Below are 26,074 nucleotides of genomic sequence, written 5' to 3' on the forward strand. Positions count from 1 at the left end.
AAATTAAACATAAGCCCGAGACCTTAAAAAATAATCCTTTTGTTTGAAATGATCAGAGAGAAAGACTTCTCACTTAAAAATAAATCTTAAGTTTTCAGGAACCATTCAAGTTTAGTGTAAACTCCATTCTGAAAATTAGAGAATTTTTGCTTTTGCTTGATTTTGTAATCCTACATGATTTGTATTTTAAAAGACTGGGTAAGATTAAGACGACGGAGGGGCAAAGAGCTCAGATCCAAGACCGAATTAGCTTGTAGAATCCCCAGCATTTGACGGTGATGTTGAGATTAACAGGGAGGGACGGGCTGATATGAATCATGGCTCTTAGCTGTAAATCATCAGTGATTACGTCCTTCACCAAAGAAAACAGGTTTGTAGGGAGGTAGAGGTCAGTTTCCAACAATTTGAGTTTGTGGTGTCCTGGAATGTCACTTGATACCTAGTAAGTAGTTCTGGATCTTTGGGTATGGAACTTGAGAAAGGAATCCTGGCTGGAGAGAGAATTCAGGGCAGTTTATCAGTGGCTAGCCTAGTAAAATCCTTGAGAATCACTGGTCTATTTAATCTGACCTATAAACCCACTTTTCTCTGTAGTTTAGAGGCATATTCAAACACTAATTACTCTGCTATGATCCTCCCAACACATCATCTTATATATCCCCTATCCCCCAAAAGAAACATGAAGGAAAGTCCTAACCATCTACCTAGTTCAAATTCTCTTAGAGCATGCCCCAGGATAGGGAAGGTACGTTAGCCACGTGATTAACTTTTCTGAAAGATACAATTCTGATTTTGCACGTTCACTTTGGTTGTTTTCACTATTGGTAAAGTATAATACTATTAACCGTATTAATCCTCATGGCATTAGATAGGTACTATAATTCTACCCATTTAACACGAGAAAACAGGCGCAAAGATTAAGGAACTTGCCCCAAGTCACGCAGCTATTAAGCAGGTGAGTGAGCCAAAATTCAACCTAGTTCCAAAACCCAGCCCCTTCACCCTACTTTGTTTGCTGTAGTTTTAGCCAGATTTTAAAGCATCCACAGCAAGTTAAATTCCCTTATTCCGCTCCCATTCCGTTTACCCAGAATCCTTAGGGTATGGTATTAAAATTTTCTGCACAAGTTTGAGGCTTTAACTCATAGTCTTGGCCTGAGCCAGGAGATGATGACATTTTGTTTGGCAGACTAGCCCCTCTAATATAGCTCTCCCCTTGCTTCGGGACCTGTTGCCCCTCAGCAGACCGGAAAAACAACAGCGCCTGGGACAGGCACCCGCGGGCCCAGAGGGGTCCAAGGAGTCGCCGGGCCCGGGCAGGCTCGCCGGGATCCCAGCCCGCCTCCCCCAGGCCCCTCCTCCTGGCCCAGAATGCACCCGGTTGAAAACAAAATCCCACGTGACTGGCTCTCCTCTCAGGCCATCATGGCGTCTCCCAGTGGGAAGGGACCCCGGGCGCCGGAGGCTCCTGGGTGCGGGCCCCGGCCGCTCGCCCGGGACCTGGTGGACTCTGTGGACGACGCGGAGGGGCTGTACGTGGCTGTGGAGCGCTGTCCGCTGTGCAACACTACCCGTCGGCGGCTGACCTGCGCCAAATGCGTTCAGAGCGGCGATTTCGTCTACTTCGACGGCCGCGACAGGGAGAGGTACGGCGGCCGCCACGGCCCTATTGTTTCTTCTGCTGTGTCTCCTCCAGCCAGGCGGCCGAAGGCTGGAACTTGGGGTTCCCCGTCCGGGCACGAGATCCCGGCGAGAGGAGGGAGAGAGAGGGAGTGTAGCTAACTGCTCTGCACCAGAGCTTTGCTACCGGAGGACAGCGTAGGGGCCAGATGAGGGAAGGGCGCCGTTTCCCCATCACCCACCGAAGAGAAGTTTGACCCCACGGTGCTCTTGGCCACTGGGGAAAAAAGGAGTAAGTGGTGACTCTCTGGAGAAGTTTTCCCCTGTAGCTGCCATTGACTTGGATTCCCAGCTCTTTGCTGTATGTGCTCCCATTCAAAAGCTTGGGTTTCTATTTTTTAAAGCACATTTATACTCATTCTCTAGAGAAGAGAGTAGAAGAGAATCAAATAACTGCTTTAGAGGGATTTGGGCCTGGTAGTCTGTCACAGATGGACTTTGTTATCAGACATGCTTACTCTAATGTGTGAGTTGGGGCTTGCTGTTAATTCCCCTTTCCCCTCCCTGCCTCTAAAGATTATTTTGGATTCTTAGGAATTTGTGAAAGTGTTTTGGCCTTGTTTTAAAATTCAGATTGACAGCTGCATGCTTTTAGCTAAGATAATTGCTTTTAGGAACATGTTTTGGTTCCATTTCGAAATCTAAACAGAGAGCTACAAGTTCTTGGTTAAGAAAATTGAAAAATTAGCGTGATTAGCTGCAGGGTCTCCCACTCTCAACTTCTGTTTCAACAACTTAGTGTCAATGATAGTAAGATAGCTAGCATTCTGAGCACAAAAATTCAGGTATTAATTCATTAGCAACAACCCAATAACTTATCCCCAACTTACTAGGAAGCTGCACAGTAAGTGCTTTGCCCTAGGTCACACAAATAAGTGTAGGAACAAGAATTAAAATTCAGACAGCTTGGACCTATGTACCCGCATTTAACCACTAGATACTATATCCTTTATATTTGGGAATGTTTTGAGTTCTTAGTATTTCTGTGATCGTGGATGGAGTTCTTTTCTTTCTCTTTTGAGGAGATTTGAATGACAAACTTTTTTAGTTTGTTGCTGTGTCTCATTGGTGCTCTTGATGACTTTAGAAACTGCTTATGTAGTAAGTGATAGCTTTAAAAATTAAACCAGTTATAAAAATACTGGATATGAGATGGAAATGTCTAACTGATAGATTTAATTGAGGATTTAGTTCTGGACCTTCTTGTCTGTCTACACGTTTTACTATATCTATTCACATAATTTAAATATCATCTATGTGCTTAAGACTGCCAGACTTGCATCTCCAACCTAGACTTCTCTAAAGTCCAGAAAACAGCTGCCTATTCAACATCAATATTTAGATTTGTAATAGATATCTTCATTTTAATATGGCAAACTGAACTCCTTATTTTCCATCATAAATCTGTTTTCCCATGCTCATCCCAACCCAGTAAATGTCAATCTCATTGTTCATTTGGTTCAGGCTAAAAAACCTTTCAGTTCTCCTTGACTCCTCTCATAACCTGACTCAATTTAGTCCCATCAACAAATCCCATCTACTCTTCACAAGTTATCTTAAATCTGACCCTTTCACCATCACCTGGTCCGATCTACCAGAGACATAAGGTTATTTCCTCTTATATCTCTGCTTCCATCCTTGCTCCCCTTTTATGCAATTTCCATGTTGCAGCCAGCGTTATGCTACTCCTCCATTTCTGTTCAGATCTTCCAGTGGTTTTTCGCTTTACCCAAAGTAAAAGCTGGAGTCCTTAACCAAAGTTCTATATTATCTGTTCCTCTGATTTAATCTCCTATTATTTTCTCTCGTAACGAATCTGCTGTGCCACTGTGGCCTCCTTGTCTGTCCTCAGACATACCAAGAACACTCCTTCCTCAGGACCTTTGCAGTGGTATTTAGACAGCCAGGAACTCTTTCTCTATCAGAAATCTTCAGGGCTGCCTCCTTTTTTTTTTTTTTTTTTAGGTGCTTGCTCATATCTTGGAGAGTATCTTTCTGATCCTTCTATTAAAATGCTAACCTCTTGCCTGTTTAACCAGCTTTATTATCTTTTCTTTTCCATCACCATCTGATGGCTGTGCATATTAATTTGTCTAACTGCCCCCCACCCAGTGATATAAACTCTATGAGGGCAAGAGTTTTTCTCTTTTATACACTGTTGTATTTTCACATAGTAGAAGCTCAATAAAGATTTATGGAATGATTGAGCTGACTGTGGCTCTCTTTCCCAAACTCAGTTTCTAGACCATTTCAGTATTATTCATCATGATCTATTTGTTACTAAAACCAGAAACCTGGGAGTTATCATAGACTTTTCTTTTTCTCTTACTCTCTGGGTCCAAATAATCAGCAAGTCTAATTCATTTTGATGTCAAAATATGTCTTGAATCTATCTAACTTTTAGTTCAGACCACCATCTTTTCTCTCCTGACTACTAAGTGATCTCCCTTCTTTTACTCAGACAGCTCTTCGATACCTTGCCTCTGGTCTCCAAACACAATAGAAATGTAAATAAGCCACAATAGAAATGTAAATAAGATGTCACTGTTTTGCTTAAACCTCTCATTGGGTCCCATTGCATTTAAAATAAAATCCAAGCTCCTTATTATGGCATATGAAGCCTCCTGTGATTTGGCTACTGTTTGCCTCTGTAACTTAGACTCTGAGGTTGAGTTTAAAATGTGGGCTTTGGACTCATGCTCCCTTGAATTGAGTCCAAGCTCCACCACTTGCTATGTGATTTCTTTTTTTTTTTTTTTTTTTTTTTGAGACAGGGTCTTGCTCTGTCACCCAGGCTGGAGTGCACTGGCACAGTCATGGCATACTGCAGCCTCAAACTCCTGGGCTCAAGCAATCCTCCCATCTTAACCTTTTGAGTAGGTGGGACTACAGGCATGCACCACCATACCTGGCTAATTTTTAAATTTTTTGTAGAGACAAGGTCTCCCTGTGTTGTCCAGGCCAATCTCGAACTTGTGGGCTGAGCCATCCTCCTGTCTCAGCCTCCCAAAGTGTTAGGATTACAGATATGAGCCACCGCGCCCGGCTGCTATGTGAGTTTGAGGAAGTTTTTTTGATGGGGGAGGGGACAGGGTCTCACCCTGTCACCCAGGCAGTGCAGTGGCAAGATCACAGCTCACTGCAGCTTTGACTTCCCTGGGCTCAAGGGATTCTCCTGTCTCAGCCTCCCTGGTGTCTGGGACTACAGGCGTGCATCAGCACGCCTAACTAGTTTTTTTGTATTTTTTGTGGAGACAGGGTTTTGCCGTGTTGCCCAGGCCGATCTTGGACCCCGGACCTCAAGCCATCCGCCAGCCCCGGCGTCCCCATGTGCTGGGATTACAGGCGTGAGCCACAATGCCTGGCCCTGAGCAAGTTTCTTAACTTCATGTTTATTTCATTTTGAAAATGGCAGGGTATCTAACTCCATAGGTTTCTGGTAGTGATTACCTAAGAGCATGCATTTAAAGTGTTTAGCATGATGCCTAGAATGTATTAAGCACTCAAATAAGTTCATCCCTGTGCTCCTTCTTTTTCACTGCTCCACAGTTATAGGCCTTCTCTCAAATCCTCAGTCACATGAAACTTCCACCAGTGGGGCTTTTTCCTTGCCGTTTCTTCTGCCTGGAACACTTTTCCTCCTGATTGATACCTTGTCTTTCACCATTCAACTTAAAGTCCACTTCTTCGGTGAGGCCTTTCCTGACCTCCCTCACTAAGATAGGTTCCCACCTCCATCTTTTCCCCCATTATTTACTGTCAGAATACCCTATTTCTTTCATGATACCACACATGATGTGTAATACTATTTATTTGAGGAAGATGGCCACATCCAGAATGTAGTTTCATGAAGGCATGAATTCTAGTCTTGTTCTTTCAGATCACCAGCCCAGCAGCAGCAGGTAGCAGAACTTAGGCGAGTTGTTGCAGGAATGTCAAAAGCAATACAACTTTTGAAACTCAACATAGGGGTTGGGCGCAGTGGCTCGTGCCTGTAATCCCAGCACTTTGGGAAGCCAAGGCAGGCGGATCACTTGAGACCAGGAGAGCGAGACTAGCCTGGCCAACATGGTGAAACCCTATCTCTACTAAAAATACAAAAATTAGACCAAGTGCGGTGGCTCACATCTGTAATCCCAGCACTTTGGGAGGCCGAGGCGGGCAGATCATGAGGTCAAGAGATCGAGACCATCCTGGCCAACATGGTGAAACCTTGTCTCTGCTAAAAATACAAAAATAAGCTGGGCGTGGTGGCACGCGTGCCTGTGGTCTCAGCTACTCAGGAGGCTGAGGCAGGAGAATCACCTGAACCCAGGAGGTGGAGGTTGCAGTGAGCCAAAATCATGCCACTGCACTCCAGTCTGGTGACAGAGTGAGACTCCATCTCAAAAAAACAAAAACAAAAACCAAAATTAGCTGGGTGTTGTGGTACAGGCCTGTAATCCCAGCTACTCGGGAGGCTGAGGCCTGAGAATCACTTGAACCTGGGAGGCAGAGGCTGCAGTGAGCCGAGATCACGCCACTGTACTTCAGCCTGGGCAACAGAGCAAGACTCCATCTCAAATCAAAAAAGAAGAAAGAAAATCCCAAAAATTCTTGGCTAAATGTGAGCATTAATTTTCAGAAGAGAGATATGTCATAGTGGATTTCCTTTCCTGACCAAGCAGAAAAATATAAAGCAAATACCAGAACCATTCAGAATTTAGAATAAAAAAGAAATTTTAGGGTTCAGGGATAACAGAACTGTCACAGTGGTCTGCTTAGGTCAGCTTCACCTAACTCTCCATCTTTCTCTTTTCCAAACTATGTTTTAAGAAGAATGGCTTGTTAGTTTTTCTTTGTTTCTAGAATTGTGCCCAATATCTAGTAGGGTGAAAGAATCTCTTGAGACCCAGGACCATTGTTCTAATAGCCAAATATTTTTTAATGAGCTCTCATTGTGCACTGTTATGTGCACAAAATGTTCTGGCAATACAGAGGAGAAAGACAGGTCTCTGCTCTCAAGGATTTTTACTGACTGTCAATAGGCCTTGAATTGTGTGGGCCACAGGTTGATTGTGAGATATTCTATCTTCAAATTTTGTATTCTGTGATTGCCTTTAGACTCTTTTTCCTTTTAACTTCATGACAAGCCTCTCACTAACTGTAGAAAACCACTTGTTAATAAAATATGGAACCTTACAGCACAGTTTTAAAAACCTTGTTTAACCTCTGATTTTCAGTAAATTAGCCAAACTGGCTGTGCCTACATGGATCTTGAATGTGATTGTGCATATCAAAGTTCTTGTAAAGGTAAATGTATTTTTTAAGGTTCCATTAACAGACTAGCTGAATATCTAGGTTTTAGTGGTTTGGCAGCTCAAGGAAAATTAAGTATTAAAGAAATAAATCGATCTCACGTTAATTAGTTCCTTTGACTCTTAAGGAGGGAACCATGTGTCTTTATATACTACAATATGAGTTTGGCAGACAGATTAGTTGAGAAATACCTAAACTCATTATTTTTGTTGTTGTTGTTCGATGGGAAGACTTCCCTACAACTTTGGTGTCCTCACCCACATCATCCTTTCCTCATCTCCCACCTTGCCCCCAGTCCTGAACAGTACCTCCTCTACTTTCTCACCTGCCTTTTCTCCCCCAACTCCTGCCCCCAGGGGAGACCCAGCCTTGAGTGTAAACTGAAGGTGCGTTCCCTATCATCTGCCCTTTAAACTGTATGCTTCCTTAAGGGATGAAGAAGAGGAATGATATTAGGCAGTACCTCCAACACAATCTTCTTTGAATCTGTACTGCTGGACATATTAAAATTACAGGAACAGAACTGTATGGATTATGTATTTGTCTGACACCAGAAATAGCACTGCTACCCAGTAGACACCTGATAGGTTGAAGTAATCTTTCCACTCACAACAGGAAAGAAATTGGTTACCAGTTCTTGTTAGATGGGGGAATGGGACTGAGAATTAATCTAAGGATACCTGGGGAAGTGTACCTGCTGGTTTAGGAGCCCTTGATTTTCACATGTGGATTTAAAAGAAAGACAAATTGTATGAACATCTAGGTACTACTTTATAATTATGTTTTCAGGAATGATGTCACATTATCTTCACTGACAAGTTTTAGAATATATGATTATACTTTTGCCAGGAAACAGAAATGCATGCCCTAAACAAATTGAGAAATGGGATAAAGGATGAAGAAGAAATTTAAATATTACTGCAGATTTCAAGGGGAAGGCACAACCAACATCCCAAAAATATCCTTTAGATACTTCTGTTCTCCCTCCAGTATATTTTGGGTTGTCAACCACTGTGGCCCATATAAATCTGTTGTCTTGAGAATTCAATTCTGTATGCTGAACTCAGCAGAACAAAAGCTCTACAGGTAGACAGGAGCTCACCAGCCTTACAGCTGTTTCACTGTGTCCTTCAGAGAGTCTCAGTTCTTGTCCCATGGAGTTTGTTTATAGTGTTTCCACCAGAAAATGTGGATCTGCTAGGAAAACATAACTTGTTTTCAGCCAGTGTCACTGGCTACTCTTACGATTATACCTTCTAGAACGTATAAAAGGTTTTTGCATTTACTGTCTCATTTCTTCTCTACCCTCACCCCATGAGTTATTAATGTATTTAAAGCAGAAAAAACTGGGTCTCAGGGTTGTTGTGACTGACTTATTCCCGGGTTCTGCTAATTCTTAAGTTCATATTTAGATCTGAACTATATTTTTATACTGTGTGCATGTGTGTGTGTAACAGTATCAGAAAAGAAAAACATTACATTTTGTTACACAGATTGCTATATCTTGGAAGGTCGTATGTGCTCTAGTGAACCAAGGGCTGGGATTAACCCTGGAGAGGCCGCACCCCTCACCTGTACACCCTGCCACTGTGTGAAGATTCCTGAAATGCCCAGTTTCTCTCACCTCTAGATATTTTCAAGGCCTGTCATAATGCAAAAGAGTTTTCATAATCTCAAGTCTCTTTTGAACACCAAAAGACATACTTCATGGAAAATAAAATGTGATTATATAAAAATAATCCTGAGATTTGCCACCTCCTGTTGCTCGGGAAGGTACTGAATTGATGTGAGGATGGAAATTGAGTGCTTACTTGCGCATGGCAGAGCAGTGGTGGCACATCTCAGAGGGTTGTGTAAGGATTCAGAGAGAGCATGTGTTTTCTTTTAGAAACTGCCAGAAAGGAGCAGGGTGCTTTAGGGATCAGGGTTGTAGTTAAGGTGTCATTGTGAGGTTTCAATGAGTTTTTTTTGTTGTTGTTGTTTTTTTTGTTTTTGAGACGGAGTCTCGCTCTGTCGCCCAGGCTGGAGTGCTGTGGCCGGATCTCAGCTCACTGCAAGCTCCGCCTCCCGGGTTTAGGCCATTCTCCTGCCTCAGCCTCCCGAGTAGCTGGGACTACAGGCGCCCGCCACCTCACCCGGCTAATTTTTTTTTTTGTATTTTTAGTAGAGACGGGGTTTCACCGTGTTAGCCAGGATGGTCTCGATCTCCTGACCTCGTGATCCGCCCGTCTCGGCCTCCCAAAGTGCTGGGATTACAGGCTTGAGCCACCGCGCCCGGCCTCAATGAGTGTTTTTTAAGTAAAGTTGAACTACTTTCAGCCAGAGCCAAGTGAAAGTCTCCAGCCCTAGTTGAATCCTTTAAAATATTTTTCAGATGAATTTGTAGTCATGTCTTAAAATGGAAAACTTAGCTCCCTTAATAATCAGAGTCCATTTGGGATAGATATTTGTGAAATCCTCTTGAGCTGACCTACCTCAAGTAATTGATGTAATCCAGGCTCCCAGAAGGTCAGTTCCTTGGGTCTCCTACTTGGTAAAGAATAACTCTCAGTGACCATTTCCAGCCCATCAAATTTAAAAAACATTTTTATTTTGGATATTTTCTTCAAACAAGATGTAGTTGAATTTGAGTATTTTGAATTTTAAGTTTACATTTTAAGTCAAAATGCATGTTTTTAAAGAGAGCTAAATATTGTAAATATGACATTTGAAATTTTGAAATGTTTAGCTCAAACATTGTAGAAATAGGAAAATTCTCTCACAATCCCACCACATAAAGGTGCCTCTATTATGGATGAGGCACAGTCCTGAATATTCTATGCATATTCTCTGCCAGAGTGGGATCACACAACACAACTATTTTGCTGAGTTTTTTTTGTTGTTTTTTTGGGTTTTTTTGGTCATTTAACATACCTAAACATCTTTTCATGCCAGTACACAATATTTTTCCTTTTACAGCTGTGAATTTTTATCTTTTTAAAACCCAAAGTTAGAATCATTCAGTCACTTCATGAAAAAAAAGGATTATATATGACTATCCCTTTTATTTTTCTGTTTATTTACTATTTTACAAACAAAAATGCACTTTTCTATTTTTGTTTCTAAAGGATGCCTCAGTTTAGAGTAAGCTGAATGAGGGAACTGTAGTATACATATTCTCTGTGTGCAGAAGAAGCGAGTGTAGTTAGGACTGCCTTATCCTGGTTTCATAATCCCTCAGTCTCTTCTGTAGAACTGTATTCTATAGTTGAGCTTAATGCATAGTAAGATTAAGTGCAGAATCACTCATTGCAGTGAAGAAGCGGAAAGCTGGCATATGTGTGTGCTAAGCATCTGTACCCACTGCTTTCACATTTATCTTATTTAATCCCTTTACCAAGGAGTATGTAAGCATTATTCCCGTTTTACAAATGAGGAAACTAAACAGCACTTTGTTTCTATTTTATTTTATTTTATTTTTTGAGACACGGGTTCTAACTCTGCCACCCAGGCCAAAGTATAGTGTAGGATCATAGCTCACTGCAGCCTCTAATTCATGGCTCAAAGGATCCTCCTACCTCAGCCTCCAGAGAAGTTAAGTCTACAGCCATGTACCACCATGCCCAGCTATTTTTTAATATATATGTATTTTTTTTAAAAGAGATGTAGTCTTACTATGTTGCCAGGCTGGTCTTGGACTCCTTGACTCAAATAATCTTCCTGCCTCAGACTCCTAAAGTGTTGAGATTACAGGTGTGAGCCACCACACTTGGCCTGTTTCTAATTTCCGTAAATGATTTTCAACCTTTATTCCTGACAGTGGAATATATTTATACCATGCTTTCTCATATTCTAAATATTCTAACATAAGGTTTAAAAATCGTGATAAGGACCAGGTTTTTAAATCTTATTTGCCTATGAAAATCATACTCTTGTATGATTAAAAAATAAAAGCACACTCGTATCTTTGCCTATAAAAATATTTTAATGTCTTTTGTGGCAATATACTATCATTTAGTCTTTCTCCCATTGAACACTAGTTTCCATTTCCTTGCAGTTAGGCCTGATTTTATGATTGGTGCCTTCAAACATGAATCTTTCTTCATCTCTGTTATTTTCTTAGGATAGATTCTTTGAAATGCAGTAACCGAATCAAAGGGTTGAATATTTTTTTTAGGCCCTCAATTGCTTATTTGAAATCTATTTTTTGCCTTTCTTAAAATACATTAATAGTGTTTCTGAGACTTTTCATTGCCATAACCTTAGGCACAAAGTAAATGTGTAACCCTGGAATGAGGGAAAGGACTGGACAGGCGGGTAGAGGGGTGAGAGTCACTTTATGAAAGGTACTATGCTTGGGACATAGTAAGTGCTCAGTAAATTGTGGGTGTTATAGTGAGGCTAGTTATTCCTAGCACAGTATTAATGGTCTGCATCCCTAATAGAGTGCATGCCCTGGTGGTGTTTTTCTGATAATAAAGGGCAGATTTGTGTGAATAGTCTGACCTGTGGTTAGGTCCACTCAATTGCCCGTAATTGTAGTCGGGGTACAGAGTGGAAGTGAGACTTGCATTCATAACCACTACCGCATTAGTAGCATACTCCCATCATTGTTTTCCCACTTGGCATGTTGAAATGCTTTGGGGCATTTACATAGACTTTTCTCTGCCTCCATGCCCTTCCTTCCCTTAACAGGATCAACTCTGGCTCACCCTCAGGTCTCAGCTTGGACAGGCAGTGCTCCCGGGTGGCTCCCTCTGAAGCCCGAGCTGGGTTGTGTGCTTTCTGTGGTGCCACTGGGGCTGTGTGTGAGGACCCTTCTCCTTGTTCCCATCTGTCTGTATCACAGAGGGATTGCTGGAAAGTCAGTTTAAAGGAGTACCTTTTTTTAACAGAAAAAAATCGTAAGTCATAAAAGTATGGAAGAATTTATGAAACAACAAAGTTCATTTGAGAGAATGCTTTTTTAGGGGGGAACAACCCAAGTCATTTAAGTATGGAATAATTTAGTAAATAATATAGAAGACTTTTTTAATTGGGAGAGAAAATACAGGAAATAGTGTTGTAAGAGCCAGGTGTGGAACAGATTCACTGGCAGATTTCTTTCAGAAAACGGCACAAAAACTAGTGCCATTAAACAACAGAAAAATGATGTGTGCCTACATAAAAGTTCAGAAAATTCTGTAGAGCAAAAACATAAGTAACAAGAAAATAGAAAAAATATTTTGTGTGAAAGAAAAATGGCCAATTTCCCTGCTAACTAATTCTCCAAGGGAAAAAAAAAAAAAAAACCTATTAAAAAATTGGGTGAAGGACATAGGGAAATAAGAAGAAAAATAAGTAGCCAATAAAGTATGAAAAGTTGTTCCAACTTTCTAATAATGAAATAAATGTAAATAAATGAGTTACGAACCATCTCTCAGAGGGAGGGATGGGAGGCCAATCAGATTAGCAAAGAATAAAAAGAAATGTCCAATGTCTGGGGAGAGTGTGAGAAAAACAGGTTCTGTTGGTGGGTTGTAAATTGTATGAAGTGTTTTGGAGGAAATTTTGAGGATTACCCACAATTTTGCTTGTAAATATCTTTGACTAAGCAGTTTATTTTATTTATTTATTTATTTATTTTGAGACAGTTTCACTGTGTCACCCAGGCTGGAGTGCAATGGTGTGATTTCAGCTCACTGCAGCCTCCGCCTCCCGGGTTCAAGCGATTCCTGGCTCAGCCTCCCAAGTAGCTGGGATTACAGGCACCTGCCACCACACCCGGCTCATATTTTGTGTTTTTAGTAGAGACAGAGTCTCACCATGTTGGCCAGGCCGGTCTCGAACTCCTGACCTCAGGTGATTCACCCACCTCGGCCTCCCAAAGTGCTGGAATTACAGGCATGAGCCACTGTGCCCAGCCCAGTTTATTTTATTTATAGGAATTTTTCAGAGAGAAACTTAAAAGCCTGTAAAGGTGCACTAGGCTATTCATTTGTATCGTTACTGATCATAGTGAAAATTTGGAAGGAAGACTGGTGTTCACCTGTAGAGGTTTATATAAATAAATTATATGGCATCCATCCAGCGAAATGCTGTGCACCTGTTAGTGAATTAGATCAATATGTTCTGGCATAGTAAAAGAGACCAAGATATTTTATGTGACAGCTACAATTTGGAAAACAATATGTGAAATATGGATCCCCCCTACACACACTTTTAAAAACTATATATATAATATGTATCATTACATTTGGTTTGACTATAGTGATACTCTTATTTTTCACCTCTTGGAAGCTGTATTGAGAAAGCACAGACTTGTGAAATGAATTTTTTCTCCTGTGAGTGGTGGGATGGAGACTGCAGAGCCTGGATGAGTGACCGAGTGAGCAGTTGCAGCCCTGACACACCCATGTGGCTTGGTATCATCTGCTCTTTAGCTTTGCTGACACCACCTATTTTTGATTTCTTTCATGAAGGAGGACGTGACTCATGAAGTATTAGGTTGGTGCAAAAGTAGTTGCTGTCTTTGCTGTTCCTTTCAATATTTGATGCACTAGGACTTATCTTTTGTTCGTTATTCCTGCTGCCATCTGTATATTTGTTTGTAAGAGTGTGTTTCTTTTGTGTTTTTAACAAAGTCTGAGAAAATCAGCCAGCTCACTATTAAGCTGGACACAGTTGTCTGTCTTCCCAATTTGTTTTAGAGCAAAGTGGCATTTTTACAACAGACCTCAAAGGAGAACTTTTATGGCCTCTAAAGTCAAGATTTTATTTTCCCGTGTCAGTCCTTTGCATGGTTTGAGATTGCTAACTTGTGAGTTTGTTATTTTCTTTTTTTTAAAATTTTTTTATTTTTATTTATTTATTTATTTATTTATTTTTGAGACGGAGTCTCGCTCTGTCGCCCAGGCTGGAGTGCAGTGGCGCGATCTCGGCTCACTGCCAGCTCCGCCTCCTGGGTTCACGCCATTCTCCTGCCTCAGCCTCCCGAGTAGCTGGGACTACAGGCGCCCACTACCTCGCCCGGCTAGTTTTTTGTATTTTTTAGTAGAGACGGGGTTTCACCGGGTAGGCCAGGATGGTCTCGATCTCCTGACCTCATGATCCACCCATCTTGGCCTCCCAAAGTGCTGGGATTACAGGCTTGAGCCACCGCGCTGTTATTTTCTACATTATCAGAACATAAATCACCATGTTGTCTCAGTGATGTAAAAGTAAATACCATATTAGTCTCTCATTTTTGATGCAAGGAAATGGAAGCATATAACAAGTGATAGGTCCAAGAATTCAAGTCAACTGCAGGAGAATTTATAATTAGATTTCTTAGTATTCTGGAGGATGCCTTGTTCTGTGTCGCAGGTACATAGTAAATGCCTGATAGACTGATTGATGAATCTGTGGGTTCATCCACATTCCACATTGGTTTCTGAGTTTTCTAATACTGTTTCACGCCGTTGCCACCTTACTGGACGTTGCAGTGCTATCCAGTAGAACTTTTCTGCAATGATGGGAATGTTCTTGTTATGCACGCCATCCAGTAAATCATATGTAGCTGTTGAAACGTGGATGGTAGTACAGCTGAAAAACTGAACTTTTAATATAATTTTAATTAATCTAAATATAAATAGTCACATTATAAGTATATAGTTCTGTCACATATAATATTGCCTATTTGCTTTTTCTGTTTAATGAATATTGTGCATTTTCAGTGATTATTAAATTTGTTAGGGTCATGATTAGACCATTGTATTTCTTCCTCTTAGATATCTTGGGGTATGTTTCAAACATGGGGTTACGGAAGTAGTATTTTAGAAAGACTTCTTTGTCCAGATTATTTTTAGGTTTGTTATGGCCTGTTGAATTGTTTTCCTTTATGCTGGGAGATAGCCAAAAGCCTATTCTTGAACACCACATCGTGTTACTGCAGCATGAGTCATTATCCCTGTTCCCTTGAAAATGGTCAGTAGGTCATGTTCACTCCATAGTCAGTTGTATGATGTTAGTCATACAATTTTTTTTTTTTTTTTTGTCCATGCCCTTATTAAGCATCAAGACACATTTTAGGCACTCAGTAGCCATATGTGGCTGGTGGCTACCACATTGAACAGCACAGATCTAGCAGACATTTATAGAACACTGCCCAACAGCTGTAGAATACACATTATTTCAAGTACTCATTGGAACTTTCTCCACGGTGTACCATATGTAAAGCCATAAGAGGGTCTTAAGTCACAAGATTGAAATCACACAATATATTTTGTAGCTATATCAGAATGAATTAAATTAGAAACAGTAACAGTAAGCTACCTAGAAAAGCCTGTATATCTGAAAATTAAACAATATGCTTCTAAATAACGGATGGGTCAGAAGGATTCTCATGGAAGATTAAAAGTTTCAAACTAAATGATAATGAAAATACACAATATCAAAATCTTAAGATATAGCTAGAACAGTGCATAGAAGGAAATTTAAAACTTCATGTGATTATATTTAAAAGGAATAGAAGTTTAAAATTGACCTGAGTTATCACCTTAAACTGCAAAATTAAAAAACAAAACAAAACAAAAGACCCCCAAGTAAGTTAGCAAGAAGAAAATAAGGATAGAAAACTGGCAAATAGAAAATAGTAACTGCGGCCAGGCACAGTGGCTCACGCCTATAAGCCCAGCACTTTGGGAGGCCGAGGCGGGTGGATCACCAAGTCAGGAGATTGAAACCATCCTGGCTAACACAGTGAAATCCCATCTCTATTAAAAATACAAAAACAAAACTAGCCAGACTTGGTGGTGGGCGCCTGTAGTCCCAGCTGCTCGGGAGGCTGAGGCGGGAGAATGGCGTGAACCCAGGAGGTGGAGCTTGCAGTGAGCCGAGATTGCACCACTGCACCCCAGCCTGGGCGACAGTGAGACTCCGTCTCAAGAAAAAAAAGAAAGAAGAAAATAATAACTGCAATGTGATACCCCTTCTTTTTGATAACTTTTACTAAGTAATTTGTTAGCCTATAGTAACTAGCAATAAAATTAGTGGGAAAAGTGTACATACAATTTTTAAAAATTTATTATAAGGAATCAATTTATAGGAGAGAGCAGGATTGAGTCCAGATTAGTAATTAAAATTTGTTTTCTAGTGAGAGCATCTATTTCCTTGAATTCAGATTCACTTTAGTGTTCTGATGTTCCTGTTTTGACAAATAATTTAACCTGAGGGGAAGATATCTATAGACATTTTATAAACACAGGAAAGAATTTTAAAGTTGAGGATTCGAGCTTTGTTTTGAAAGAACCAAATGGTTAGCAGTTGTGTGCACCCCATTGAGAAGATGTGTATTTACTATCAGGACAATGACATTTTCACATGACTCTGCAGAATGATTGGTTCTTGGGAATTTGCGTAGTCTCATTGAACTGAAAAAAATGAACGTTTAAATAAAACATTGAATTTTTTCTTACAGGTTTATTGACAAGAAGGAAAGGTTAAACCGACTTAAGAGCAAGCAAGAAGAATTTCAAAAAGAGTGAGTGTTTTGTTTTGCCTTTTAATTTGTGGAGGTGATCTAGTCACCATTTGGTTTAATTCATTGCTGTGGTATGCAGATACATGGATTGTTGACTTACTGAATCTAGCATACAGCCTCTTAAAGTGTAGGAAAGGAGTGCATCTGGAAGAGGTAAAGCAGGAGAAGCTACCAAGTTTCTAGAAAATACTGGCCTCAGACCCAGTACGTGGTACAAAGTAGGTACTCAATGAATCCAATCCCTGGCACTGATAACTGATGTGTGAGTCCAGGACAGTTGGCATGATTAGTAGACTTAAATTAGTGCTGGTGGCTCCCATAGGACATTACTGCTTCCATTTACCTTTCTTCTTTTGTCCTTATCAGTATATTACAACATATGGTCTGCACATTATCTATATCAGAATTTATTAGCTGAGATAATGGTTAAAAATTCAGATTCTTGGAATCCTATCCTCAGAGATTCTGATTCAGTAGATATGGGATGAGGCCTAGGAATCTGAGGTTTGTTGTTTTTTGGGGGGGGAGCTGGGGGTGGGGAATCTGAGTTATTAACAGGTATACCTGATAAATCTCTCACCGGTGACCCTAGGATTGAGAATTGTCCTATAGAACCTTCTGGTATAGAACCTGCTCCCTAGATGCACCCCAGATGTTTGCATCTCTGTGCCTTCATTCAGTTTCTCTCTACCTCAGTGTTTTTCCTCTTCTCTGAGCGCGTCCTGCCCAACTCAAGGTTCTTAAAGGGTTGTCTCTTTTGTGGCACCTCCCCAAACCATGCCAACATGGATGTCTCACACCCCCGATGAAAACAGTTAATGCTCAGGCCAGTGATTCCCAAAGTGTGACCCGAGCTTCTCTAGAGTCTGCAGTGGTCTGATAAACACATTCATGAGCAGTTTAAATCTAACAGGATATTCTGTATTAGAGAAACCTGCTTGAATTTATTTAACTCTGTAATTTCCCTAACTTCCTCAAACACAAAAAGTTTATTTTTCCCATAGAACATTTTATTCCATAGAACCAATATTTGGAGATACTGGCATGTATCATTTCATTGGGAACTATTAGATCATTAATTCTCTTGTAACTATTACTGTGAATTATGACGGATGGCAGTTACTGATGATGACTGAGGACAAAAGCTAAGACTGTTAGATTTATTGTGGACGTTTGTAGAAAGGCTCTTAGCAGTGTTCAGAACTACGAAAGGAAGGAGATGAAAAAAATTGCAGAGAACAGGGAATTTGGAAAACACTTTAAATGCTAAGTCCCATTTTAACATTTCTAGCCATTTCTGAGAACTTAATTTTAAAAGTGTTTGATTTTACATTTTTGAACTTAGAATTTTATTATTTTCAACAACTTATTTTCTGTCTCTTTTCCTTACAGAGTGTTAAAAGCTATGGAAGGAAAATGGATAACAGATCAGTTGGTAAGTTGTAATACATGTTCTTTTTCTTGGGGCTACATGTTTTTAAATTGGTAGAGCTTATAAAATCATTTTTAATTAAAATTTTTTAAAAATCATATTTGGCAGTCCTCTACTTAATCCACTTGTAGCGTGGCCTTCTCAAATATTTTGTCTACTTACCAAAAATGGGGTATCGGCAATTAATTATGGAGCCATCATAAAGGATAATTTTGAAATCTGGGGTGTTGACATAGAAAAACAAAAACAATGGGCTATTATACTATTTGCAAAAAGTATTTATCATACACACTCCAAATGGATTAATGATTAAATGTGTCAAAGAAAATATGGGTGGGTATTTACATAATCTTAGAGTGGGGAGAACCTTTATAAACCATAGAGGAAAGCATTTTGACGGATTACATAACAGTTTAAAACTTCTGGCCAGGTGCAAGGGCTCATGCCTGTAATCCCAGCTACTTGGGAGGCTGAGGCAGGTGAATCACTTGAACCTGGGAGGCAGAGGCTGCAGTGAGCCAAGATTGCCTCACAGCACTCCGGCCTGGGCAACAAAGTGAGACTTCCTCAAAAAAAAAAAAAAAAAATTTAACAATTAAAGAGTTTGGGGAAGGCATGGCAGCAGCCAGGCAGCCCAGCTTTGCTAAGGCTCTAGAGGCCCTGTGCCTCTCAGGCACTTGGCACATGCCTTCCCTGCAGCCAGCATGCCCAAGAGGAAGGTCAACTCCACTAAAGGGGCCACCAAAGGAAGAGCCCAAGAGGAGATCTGCGCGGTTATCAGCTGAACTCCCTCCTGCAAAAGTGGAAATGAAGCTGAGAAAGCAGCAGGAAAGGATAAATCTTCAGACAAAAAAGTGCAAACAAAAGGGAAAAGGGGAGCAAAGGGGGAAAAGTCAGAAGTGGCTAACCAAGAAACTGAAGATTTACCTGCAGAAAACGAGAAACTAAAACTGAGGAGAGCCCCTTTTAAGTGTTGGTGCTTTTTTTAAGAGGTGGAATCATTCTCTGATTGTTTACTTTTTGGTACAACCAGAAGATAGTGTGGGATACCGAGTTATGGGAGGCTTTGACTGTCTTGGGTGTCAGCTTAACATTCCGAAGTTGGGGGGTTAGTTTTTATATCCTGTAATGCCAAGCATACTAAATGGCACTGTGGAGTCACAGTCCTGCATTTAATGTATTGAACATCTGTTCCCATGTTGTTTTTTAGTAGAACTGTTTCCTAAAGAAAACCGCTCCTTGATGATGGCTCTGCTTGTCAGAATTTCATGCACTCTGTGAGCTCTTTGGTCGTGGTAGTCCTGTTTTCCTAATAACTTTGATACTGTGCTGTGAAAGATTGAAAATTTGAATATGTAGTGTACATGCTATTCGGTTGTGAATTGGTGAGACATACGTAACAGCTTATCAACGTGTGAAGATACTGGTACTTGATGACCTCATAAGGAAAATTTGCTTCCAGATTTTAAGCTGGAAAGTCACTAGAATAACTTTAAAAAAGAATTAAAATACATGGCTTTTAGATTTTTGGTACGTATATTAAGAATTGGGTACAAATTGAAATGTCTGTGTACTGATCTTCAGCACAACCAATGAAATCCCAATTACAAAAGAAAAAAAGGGCCAGGCGCGGTGGCTCACGCCTGTAACCCCAGCACTTTGGGAGGCTAAGGCTGGCAGATCACGAGGTCAGGAGTTCGAGACCAGCCTGACCAACATAGTGAAACCCCGTCTCTACTAAAAATACAAAAATTAGCCGGGCATGATGGCAGGTGCCTGTAAGCCCAGCTACTCGGGAGGCTGAGGCAGGAGAATCGCTTGAACCTGAGAGGCAGAGGTTGTAGTGAGGCGAGATGGTGCCACAGCACTCCAGCCTGGGTGACAGAGTGACTGTCAAAAAAAAAAAAAAAAAAAAAAAAGGAAATACTCATGAATAGAGATTTATGGGTTAAAAAAAAAGCTGATTATAGCATAATGGTGAAGCTAAATATATAAATAAATGTTCATCAATCTGGATGAGATAAAAAATTATACTGAGCTGGGCGTGGTGGCTCACGCCTATAATCCCAGCACTTTGGGAGGCTGAGGCAGGCGGATCACGAGGCCAGGAGTTTGAGAACAGCCTAACCAACATGGTGAAACCCTGTTTCTACTAAAAATACAAAAATTAGCCGGGCGTAGTGGCGCACGCCTGTAATCCCAGCTACTCAGGAGGCCGTGGCAGGAGGATCACTTGGACCTGGGAGGCGGAGGTCACAGTGAGCCGAGATTGTGCCACTGTACTCCAGCCTGGGCGACAGAGCAAGACATTTCAAAAAAAAAAAAAAAGTTATGATACTGTGTAGTTGGTAAAAAGAATGTGGTCAGTCTACATGCTGTGGAATGATGTCCAAGTTGTATTTATTAATGAAAAAAAAAGTAAACTAGGATGAAGTATGAGTCCATTTATGTGAGTATGTATTTTAAATATAAATAGACTCATAAAATCTGGGCTGGGTGTCGTGGCGCATGCCTGTAATCCCAGCACTTTGGGAGGCCGAGATGGATTGCTCGAGCCCAGGAATTCAAAACCACCCTTGGAAACATGGCAAAACCCCACATCTACAAAAACAAACAAACAAACAAAAACCAAAAATTAGCCAGGCATGGAGTCCCAGCTACTCGGGAAGTTGAGGTAGGAGAATCACTTGAGCCAGGGAGGTCAAGGCTGAAGTGAGCTGTAATCATGCCACTGTACTCTATCCTGGGCAACAGAGTGAGACCCTGACTCTAAAAGAAAAAAAAAACCTGAAAAGATACACATTAAACTTTAATTTTAGAGATTACCCCTGAGAAATGGGAAGGAGTCAGGCTAACAGTCACATTTTCTGTTTTTCTTCTGTAATGTGTAATTTTTTTTTCACAACAGTAAACATTATTCATACATTTCATTGTACTTAAAATTTGTGATAGAAGTGAATTTTGCTTATTTTAACTCTGAATGTTTTAGTAAACAAACTATGTTCTGTGGAAGATTTTTCTGAGTTCTGTCATGTTCCTAGTTTTTCTATCTAAGACCTCAATATTCATTTCTAAAGACTATTACCTTTTAAAATTGAGCATCGGTCATATCTGATATATTTCTGAACCCCTCAGTCCCTGTGGATCTGTTTTTGAATGTCTGACTCCATTCTAGAGGTTAGAGTTTCGCTCACCATAACATCCCTGTAATCTGTTCTGTATCTCTTACCATCAGACTACTTAGATAAGTGTAACACCATAAACATTTGAGCATTGTTTTACGCTTTTAATTATCCACGTTTACAGAGGCATTAGAGAATATTCATTCTTTTTAACTAACTAGTAGATCCCCTCTTAACTAACTAGTAGATCCCCTCTTTTTTTTTTTTGAGATAAGAGTCTTGCTCTGTCACCCAGGCTGGAGTGCCGTGGCACAATCTCGGCTCACTGCAACCTCTGCCTCCTGGGCTCAAGCGATTCTCCCACCTCAGCCTCCCTAGTAGCGGGTACTATAGGTGCATGTCACCACACCTGGCTAATTTTTTTTATTTTTGGTAGAGATAGGGTTTCACCATGTTGCCCAGGCTGGCCTCAAACTCCTGAGCTCAAGTGATGTGCCTGCCTCAGCTTCCCAAAGTCTAGGATGACAGGTGTGAGTCACTGCACCAGGCCATAGATCCTATTTTTATTGATCCTTTGTTCACTTTAAGGCAGAGGTCCCCAACCCCCAGGCAACAAGCTACTGGTTTGTGGCCTGTTAGGAACCAGGCCACACAGCAGGAGGTGAGTAGGGCGAGTGAGCATTACTGCCTGAGCTCCACCTCCTGTCCGATCAGTGGTGGCATTAGTTTCCCATAGGAGTGCGAACTCCATTATGAACTGCATATGGGAGGGATCTAGCTTGTGCACTCCTTATGAGAATCTAAAGCCTGATGATCTGAGGTGGGACAGTTTCATCCCTGTAAACCATCCCCCACCCTGTCTGTGGAAAAATTGTCTTCCACAGTTGTCCCTGGTGCCAAAAAGGTTGGGGACTGCTGCTTTAGGGGATGCTGAACCTAACTTCTGGTAATATAAAGAGGCAATTTCATGTTTCATGTAATTTTCTGAGGCTTTTCAGGAAATCTTACTTGAGTTATGCACTGAAAAAATAATGTTTTTTGCCATTTTTATTAACTTGCAAGTACTATTTGCTTATTGGGTGAGATGACTCGGTTATGTTAACCGTCTCCTCAGTAACTAGAACTAGAGGTTTGGAGCCGTGCGTCAGTAGGACCCTATGGGATGATGCTTGACTTCTGTATCTGCACTGTTCAGTCCAGTAGGCACTAGCCATGTGTGATGTCAGACATTTGACATGAGGGCGGTGTGAGTAAGGAACTGAATTTTTGATTTTTGATTTTTGATTTAAATTGAGTTTTAAGTAACCACATGTGGCTAGTAGCTATATAGTAGAGTGGGTTTAGACAATGTCCTTCAACTTTTTTCTCTTTGCTTACTGATACATACAAAAGAGCTATGTGAATTTTTTTCGTGTAATTTCCCTTTCCTTTTTTTTTTTTTTTTTTTTTTTGACGGAGTCTCACTCTTGCCAGGCTGGAGTACAGTGGCGCGATCTTAGCTCCCTGCAACCTCCGCCTCCCTGGTTCAAGTGATTGTCCTGCCTCAGCCTCCCGTAGCTGGGATTACAGGCATGTGCCACCACGCCCAGCTAATCTTTGTATTTTTTTTAGTAGAGATGGGGTTTCACCATGTTGGCCAGGATGATCTTGATCTCCTGACCTCGTGATCTGCCCGCCTCGGCCTCCCAAAGTGCTGGGATTACAAGCATGAGCCACTGCACCTGGCCTGATTTCTCTTTTCTCTTCATTGAACTAGAAAAACATTGTTGTTTTTCGTAATGTTCCATAGTTACAAAAGCTATAACAAACATAATTATATTGGTCTTTTTCTTCATTATGTTTTCTGACATATCTGAAAATAAGCAGTGATCCCAGGTAGATAATCATATTAATCATAGGAGACCAATGTTTGTGATATTTATTACATGCTTTTTTCAGAGATGGAAAATAATGTCCTGCAAGATGAGGATTGAACAGTTAAAACAGACAATATGTAAAGGAAACGAAGAAATGGAGAAAAGTAAGTAATTCACGTCCTTCCTTCCAGCCCTAGAAAGTGCCCATGTGGAATTTCATGGGATTAATAAACTAGAGGGACACAGAAAGAGAGAGGGGTGGGGCAGTGGCAACCTGGAGAATTTTGCTACTCGCCCTCATCTTTCCTTGTAAAACATTTGTATAAGGAATTTTTAAAAATTAAATACACAATTATACAGGCCTTAAATAACCAGATTCTTTTCTCAATTAAAAAAGTTGGCCAGGCAAACGGTAGCTTATGCCTGTAATCCCAGCACTTTGGGAGGCTGAGATGGGTGGATCACCTGAGGTCAGGAGTTCGAGAACAGCCTGGCCAACATGGCAAAACCCTGTCTCTACCAAAAATACAAAACTTAGCCAGGCATGGTGGCAGGTGCCTGTAATCCCAGTCACTTGGGAGGCTGAGGCAGGAGAATCGCTTGAACCCGGGAGGCAGAGGTTGTGGTGAGCTGAGATCGTGCCGTTGCACTCCAGCCTGGGCAACAAGAGTGAAACTCAGTCTCAAAAAAAAAAAAAAAAAAAAAAAAGTTAAGGAATATATGTTCCTATTTGCCTTGGCTAACAGGAAGCTCGGAGTCTAACTTAGTACTCACTTGTAATAATTATTGGCTTATGCCAGAAGCACAGAATGTTGTTTTTGTTTTTTTTTGTTTTTTTTCCCTTAGTGAGTCTCCACATTGTAATCTGTATTAATTTTACCTCGTATTTGTACACTTTATACTTTATCATAGGTCGTTGTCAAAATGAATTCTCTTAGAAATCCTACATCCTTAACCCATTTCCCATTTGCCCCAAGGATACTCTTGTTTCTAATCCTAATGTAGCATCATATGCATTTCTGTTACATTAGGATTAGAGACAAGTTCTGTTTAGAAATAACTCCAAGAACAGTTTTTTTTGGGTTTTTTTTTTTTTCGCTCTGTTACCCAGGCCGGAGTGCAGTGGCACAATCTCAGCTCACTGCAAGCTCTGCCTCCCGGGCAAAAACAGTTTTTATATTTTATTTTCACATTGAAAATCAGATTTACTTCAGACTCAAAGAGCATGTTTATGTAACATTAAATGAGCGCCAGCAGCAAGCTGCAGTCCATGAATTTCTGAAGATCACTGTTTAAAGTTTAGAATGAGTCACCATCAGACCTCGTGAATTCCTTTTCTTGTCTACTCATTGCTTCCAGAAGCAAGTCTTTTATAGTGACATGTAATGGTGTAAAGCCTCCGCTGAAAACATTTGTCCTAATAAAGTGCTCACGTGGAGTTTCACGGGATTACTAAACTAGACAATTAGGGCAGCACAGTGAACAGTGCACAGAACTATGTAGAACCTACTTTCCACCTAGTCTTGTATGCATTCTCCAAAGGCTCTTGATTCAGTAGCAACAAAAAAAAGCCATTCCTTAACATTAGTTCACCCTCTCCTCATCTTCCCATGATATTCAGGGCTTTGCCACCGGGCATCTGTGAACCTCCTGAAATTGCTGAATTTACTGAGCATGTGTGTTTCTCTGATGAGCAAGTTAAAAGCTCTGATCAGCTCTTTGTAACACATTCCTAACTCCCAAAAACAAAAACAACCACCACAAAGAATTAGACATAGATCTAAAGGAGTGGACCCTATAACAGTGGTTTCCATCCCTAGCAAATCGTCAGTCACCTGGTGACCCTTTTAAAATCTAGAGGGAGAACCCTAGGATCTATCCTGGACTTGGGAAAATAATCACATGCTTGAATGTTATGGCAGTGTCAGATCGCCATGTTGAAGAAAATATCTTCCATGTGCTTACTCTGTATTTCTGTCCTCCTCTCCTCATGACTGGTAACAGTTTACAGATGGGCCCAGGTCTAGAAGCCACACTTTGAGTAGTACTACTCCACGTGGTTCTGATGACCTGCCAGGGTTGGGAAATGTTGCTCTTTTAGAATGTACATGTAGTCTCCTTCCCATCCCCTAGACCAGACTTACAAAATTTGCAAACAATTTTAAAGGTGTTAATGGATTCCAGAAACTATGCTTGGACTCATGCTTAAGAGCTTGTTGTTGAATTACGCCATGTATTCACGAAAGGGCACACGTTATAAATTGTAGAGACTGATGAATTATTTCTCTAGAATCTTTTGACTTAAGGTTTCATGATATATGGTATAATACAGATACAGGGCATAGATAGGGAAGTTAGGTTATATGCAATTGCAGTGTTGAGTTGATCTGTGCTGTAGTCAGAGTTACTTATCTAAAGAAGCAAGAGTAGATTACAAGAGTAGATACAGCACCAAACATTTTGATGTTTATGGGGAGATGGTAGGGAGAGAGGATGACTGGGTGCTGAGTCTGCACTGAGTGCAGATGGGGTGACTGATGATTTCCTGCCACCTGCGAGTGGTCATGATAATAAATTTGAAATGGATCCTCCCCCAAAATTCTGACCACTGTATGACTCAGGATCATGGCTGGATAGATTCATTTCAGCACTTGTAAAGAGCTCGGTAAAGATAATGAAAATGAGTTAGCATGTGATGGAACCAAGAGACTGAACCTTTAGGACATTCACATTGAGCAGGATGACAAAGAGATGTTGTTGTTGTTGTTGTTGTTGTTGTTGTTGTTGTTGTTGTTTTTGAGATGGAGTCTCGCTCTGTCGCCCAGGCTGGAGTGCAGTGGCACGATCTCGGCTCACTGCAATCTTCACCTCCTGGGTTCAAACAGTTCTCTTGCCTCAGCCTCCCAAGTAGCTGGGATTACAAGCACCCATCACCACACCTGGCTGATTGTTGTTTCAAAACTGTAAGAAATCGGTGGGGTGCAGTGGCTCATGCCTATAATCCCAGCACTTTGGGAGACCAACACGGGCAGATCACATTGAGGTCAGGAGTTTGAGATCAGCCACGGTCAAACTCCATCTCTACTAAAAATACAGAAATTAGCTGGGTGTGGTGGCCTGTGCCTGTAATCCTAGCTACTCAGGATGCTGGGTCAGGAGAATCACTTGAACTCGGGAGGTGGAGGTTGCAGTGAGCCGAGATTGTGCC

General features: G+C 40.9%; 1 protein-coding gene across 1 annotated transcript in view; it reads left to right on the forward strand.

Annotated features, from left to right (window-relative positions):
* Positions 1–1,373: 1,373 nt before the first annotated feature.
* The window catches only part of ATG14 (autophagy related 14), a 47,174-nt gene continuing 22,473 nt past the window's right edge, over positions 1,374–26,074 (forward strand). Inside the window, exons 1-4 of the mRNA XM_033187961.1 lie at positions 1,374–1,646; positions 16,394–16,456; positions 17,849–17,891; positions 22,949–23,030. Of these exons, the coding sequence (XP_033043852.1) occupies positions 1,426–1,646; positions 16,394–16,456; positions 17,849–17,891; positions 22,949–23,030 (409 nt within the window). The 5' untranslated portion in view covers positions 1,374–1,425. The remainder of the gene's footprint in view (positions 1,647–16,393; positions 16,457–17,848; positions 17,892–22,948; positions 23,031–26,074) is intronic.

The sequence above is a fragment of the Trachypithecus francoisi genome, unplaced genomic scaffold (assembly GCF_009764315.1).
Source record: "Trachypithecus francoisi isolate TF-2019V2 unplaced genomic scaffold, Tfra_2.0 Lachesis_group3, whole genome shotgun sequence".
In the NCBI taxonomy this organism is placed as follows: Eukaryota; Metazoa; Chordata; class Mammalia; order Primates; family Cercopithecidae; genus Trachypithecus; species Trachypithecus francoisi.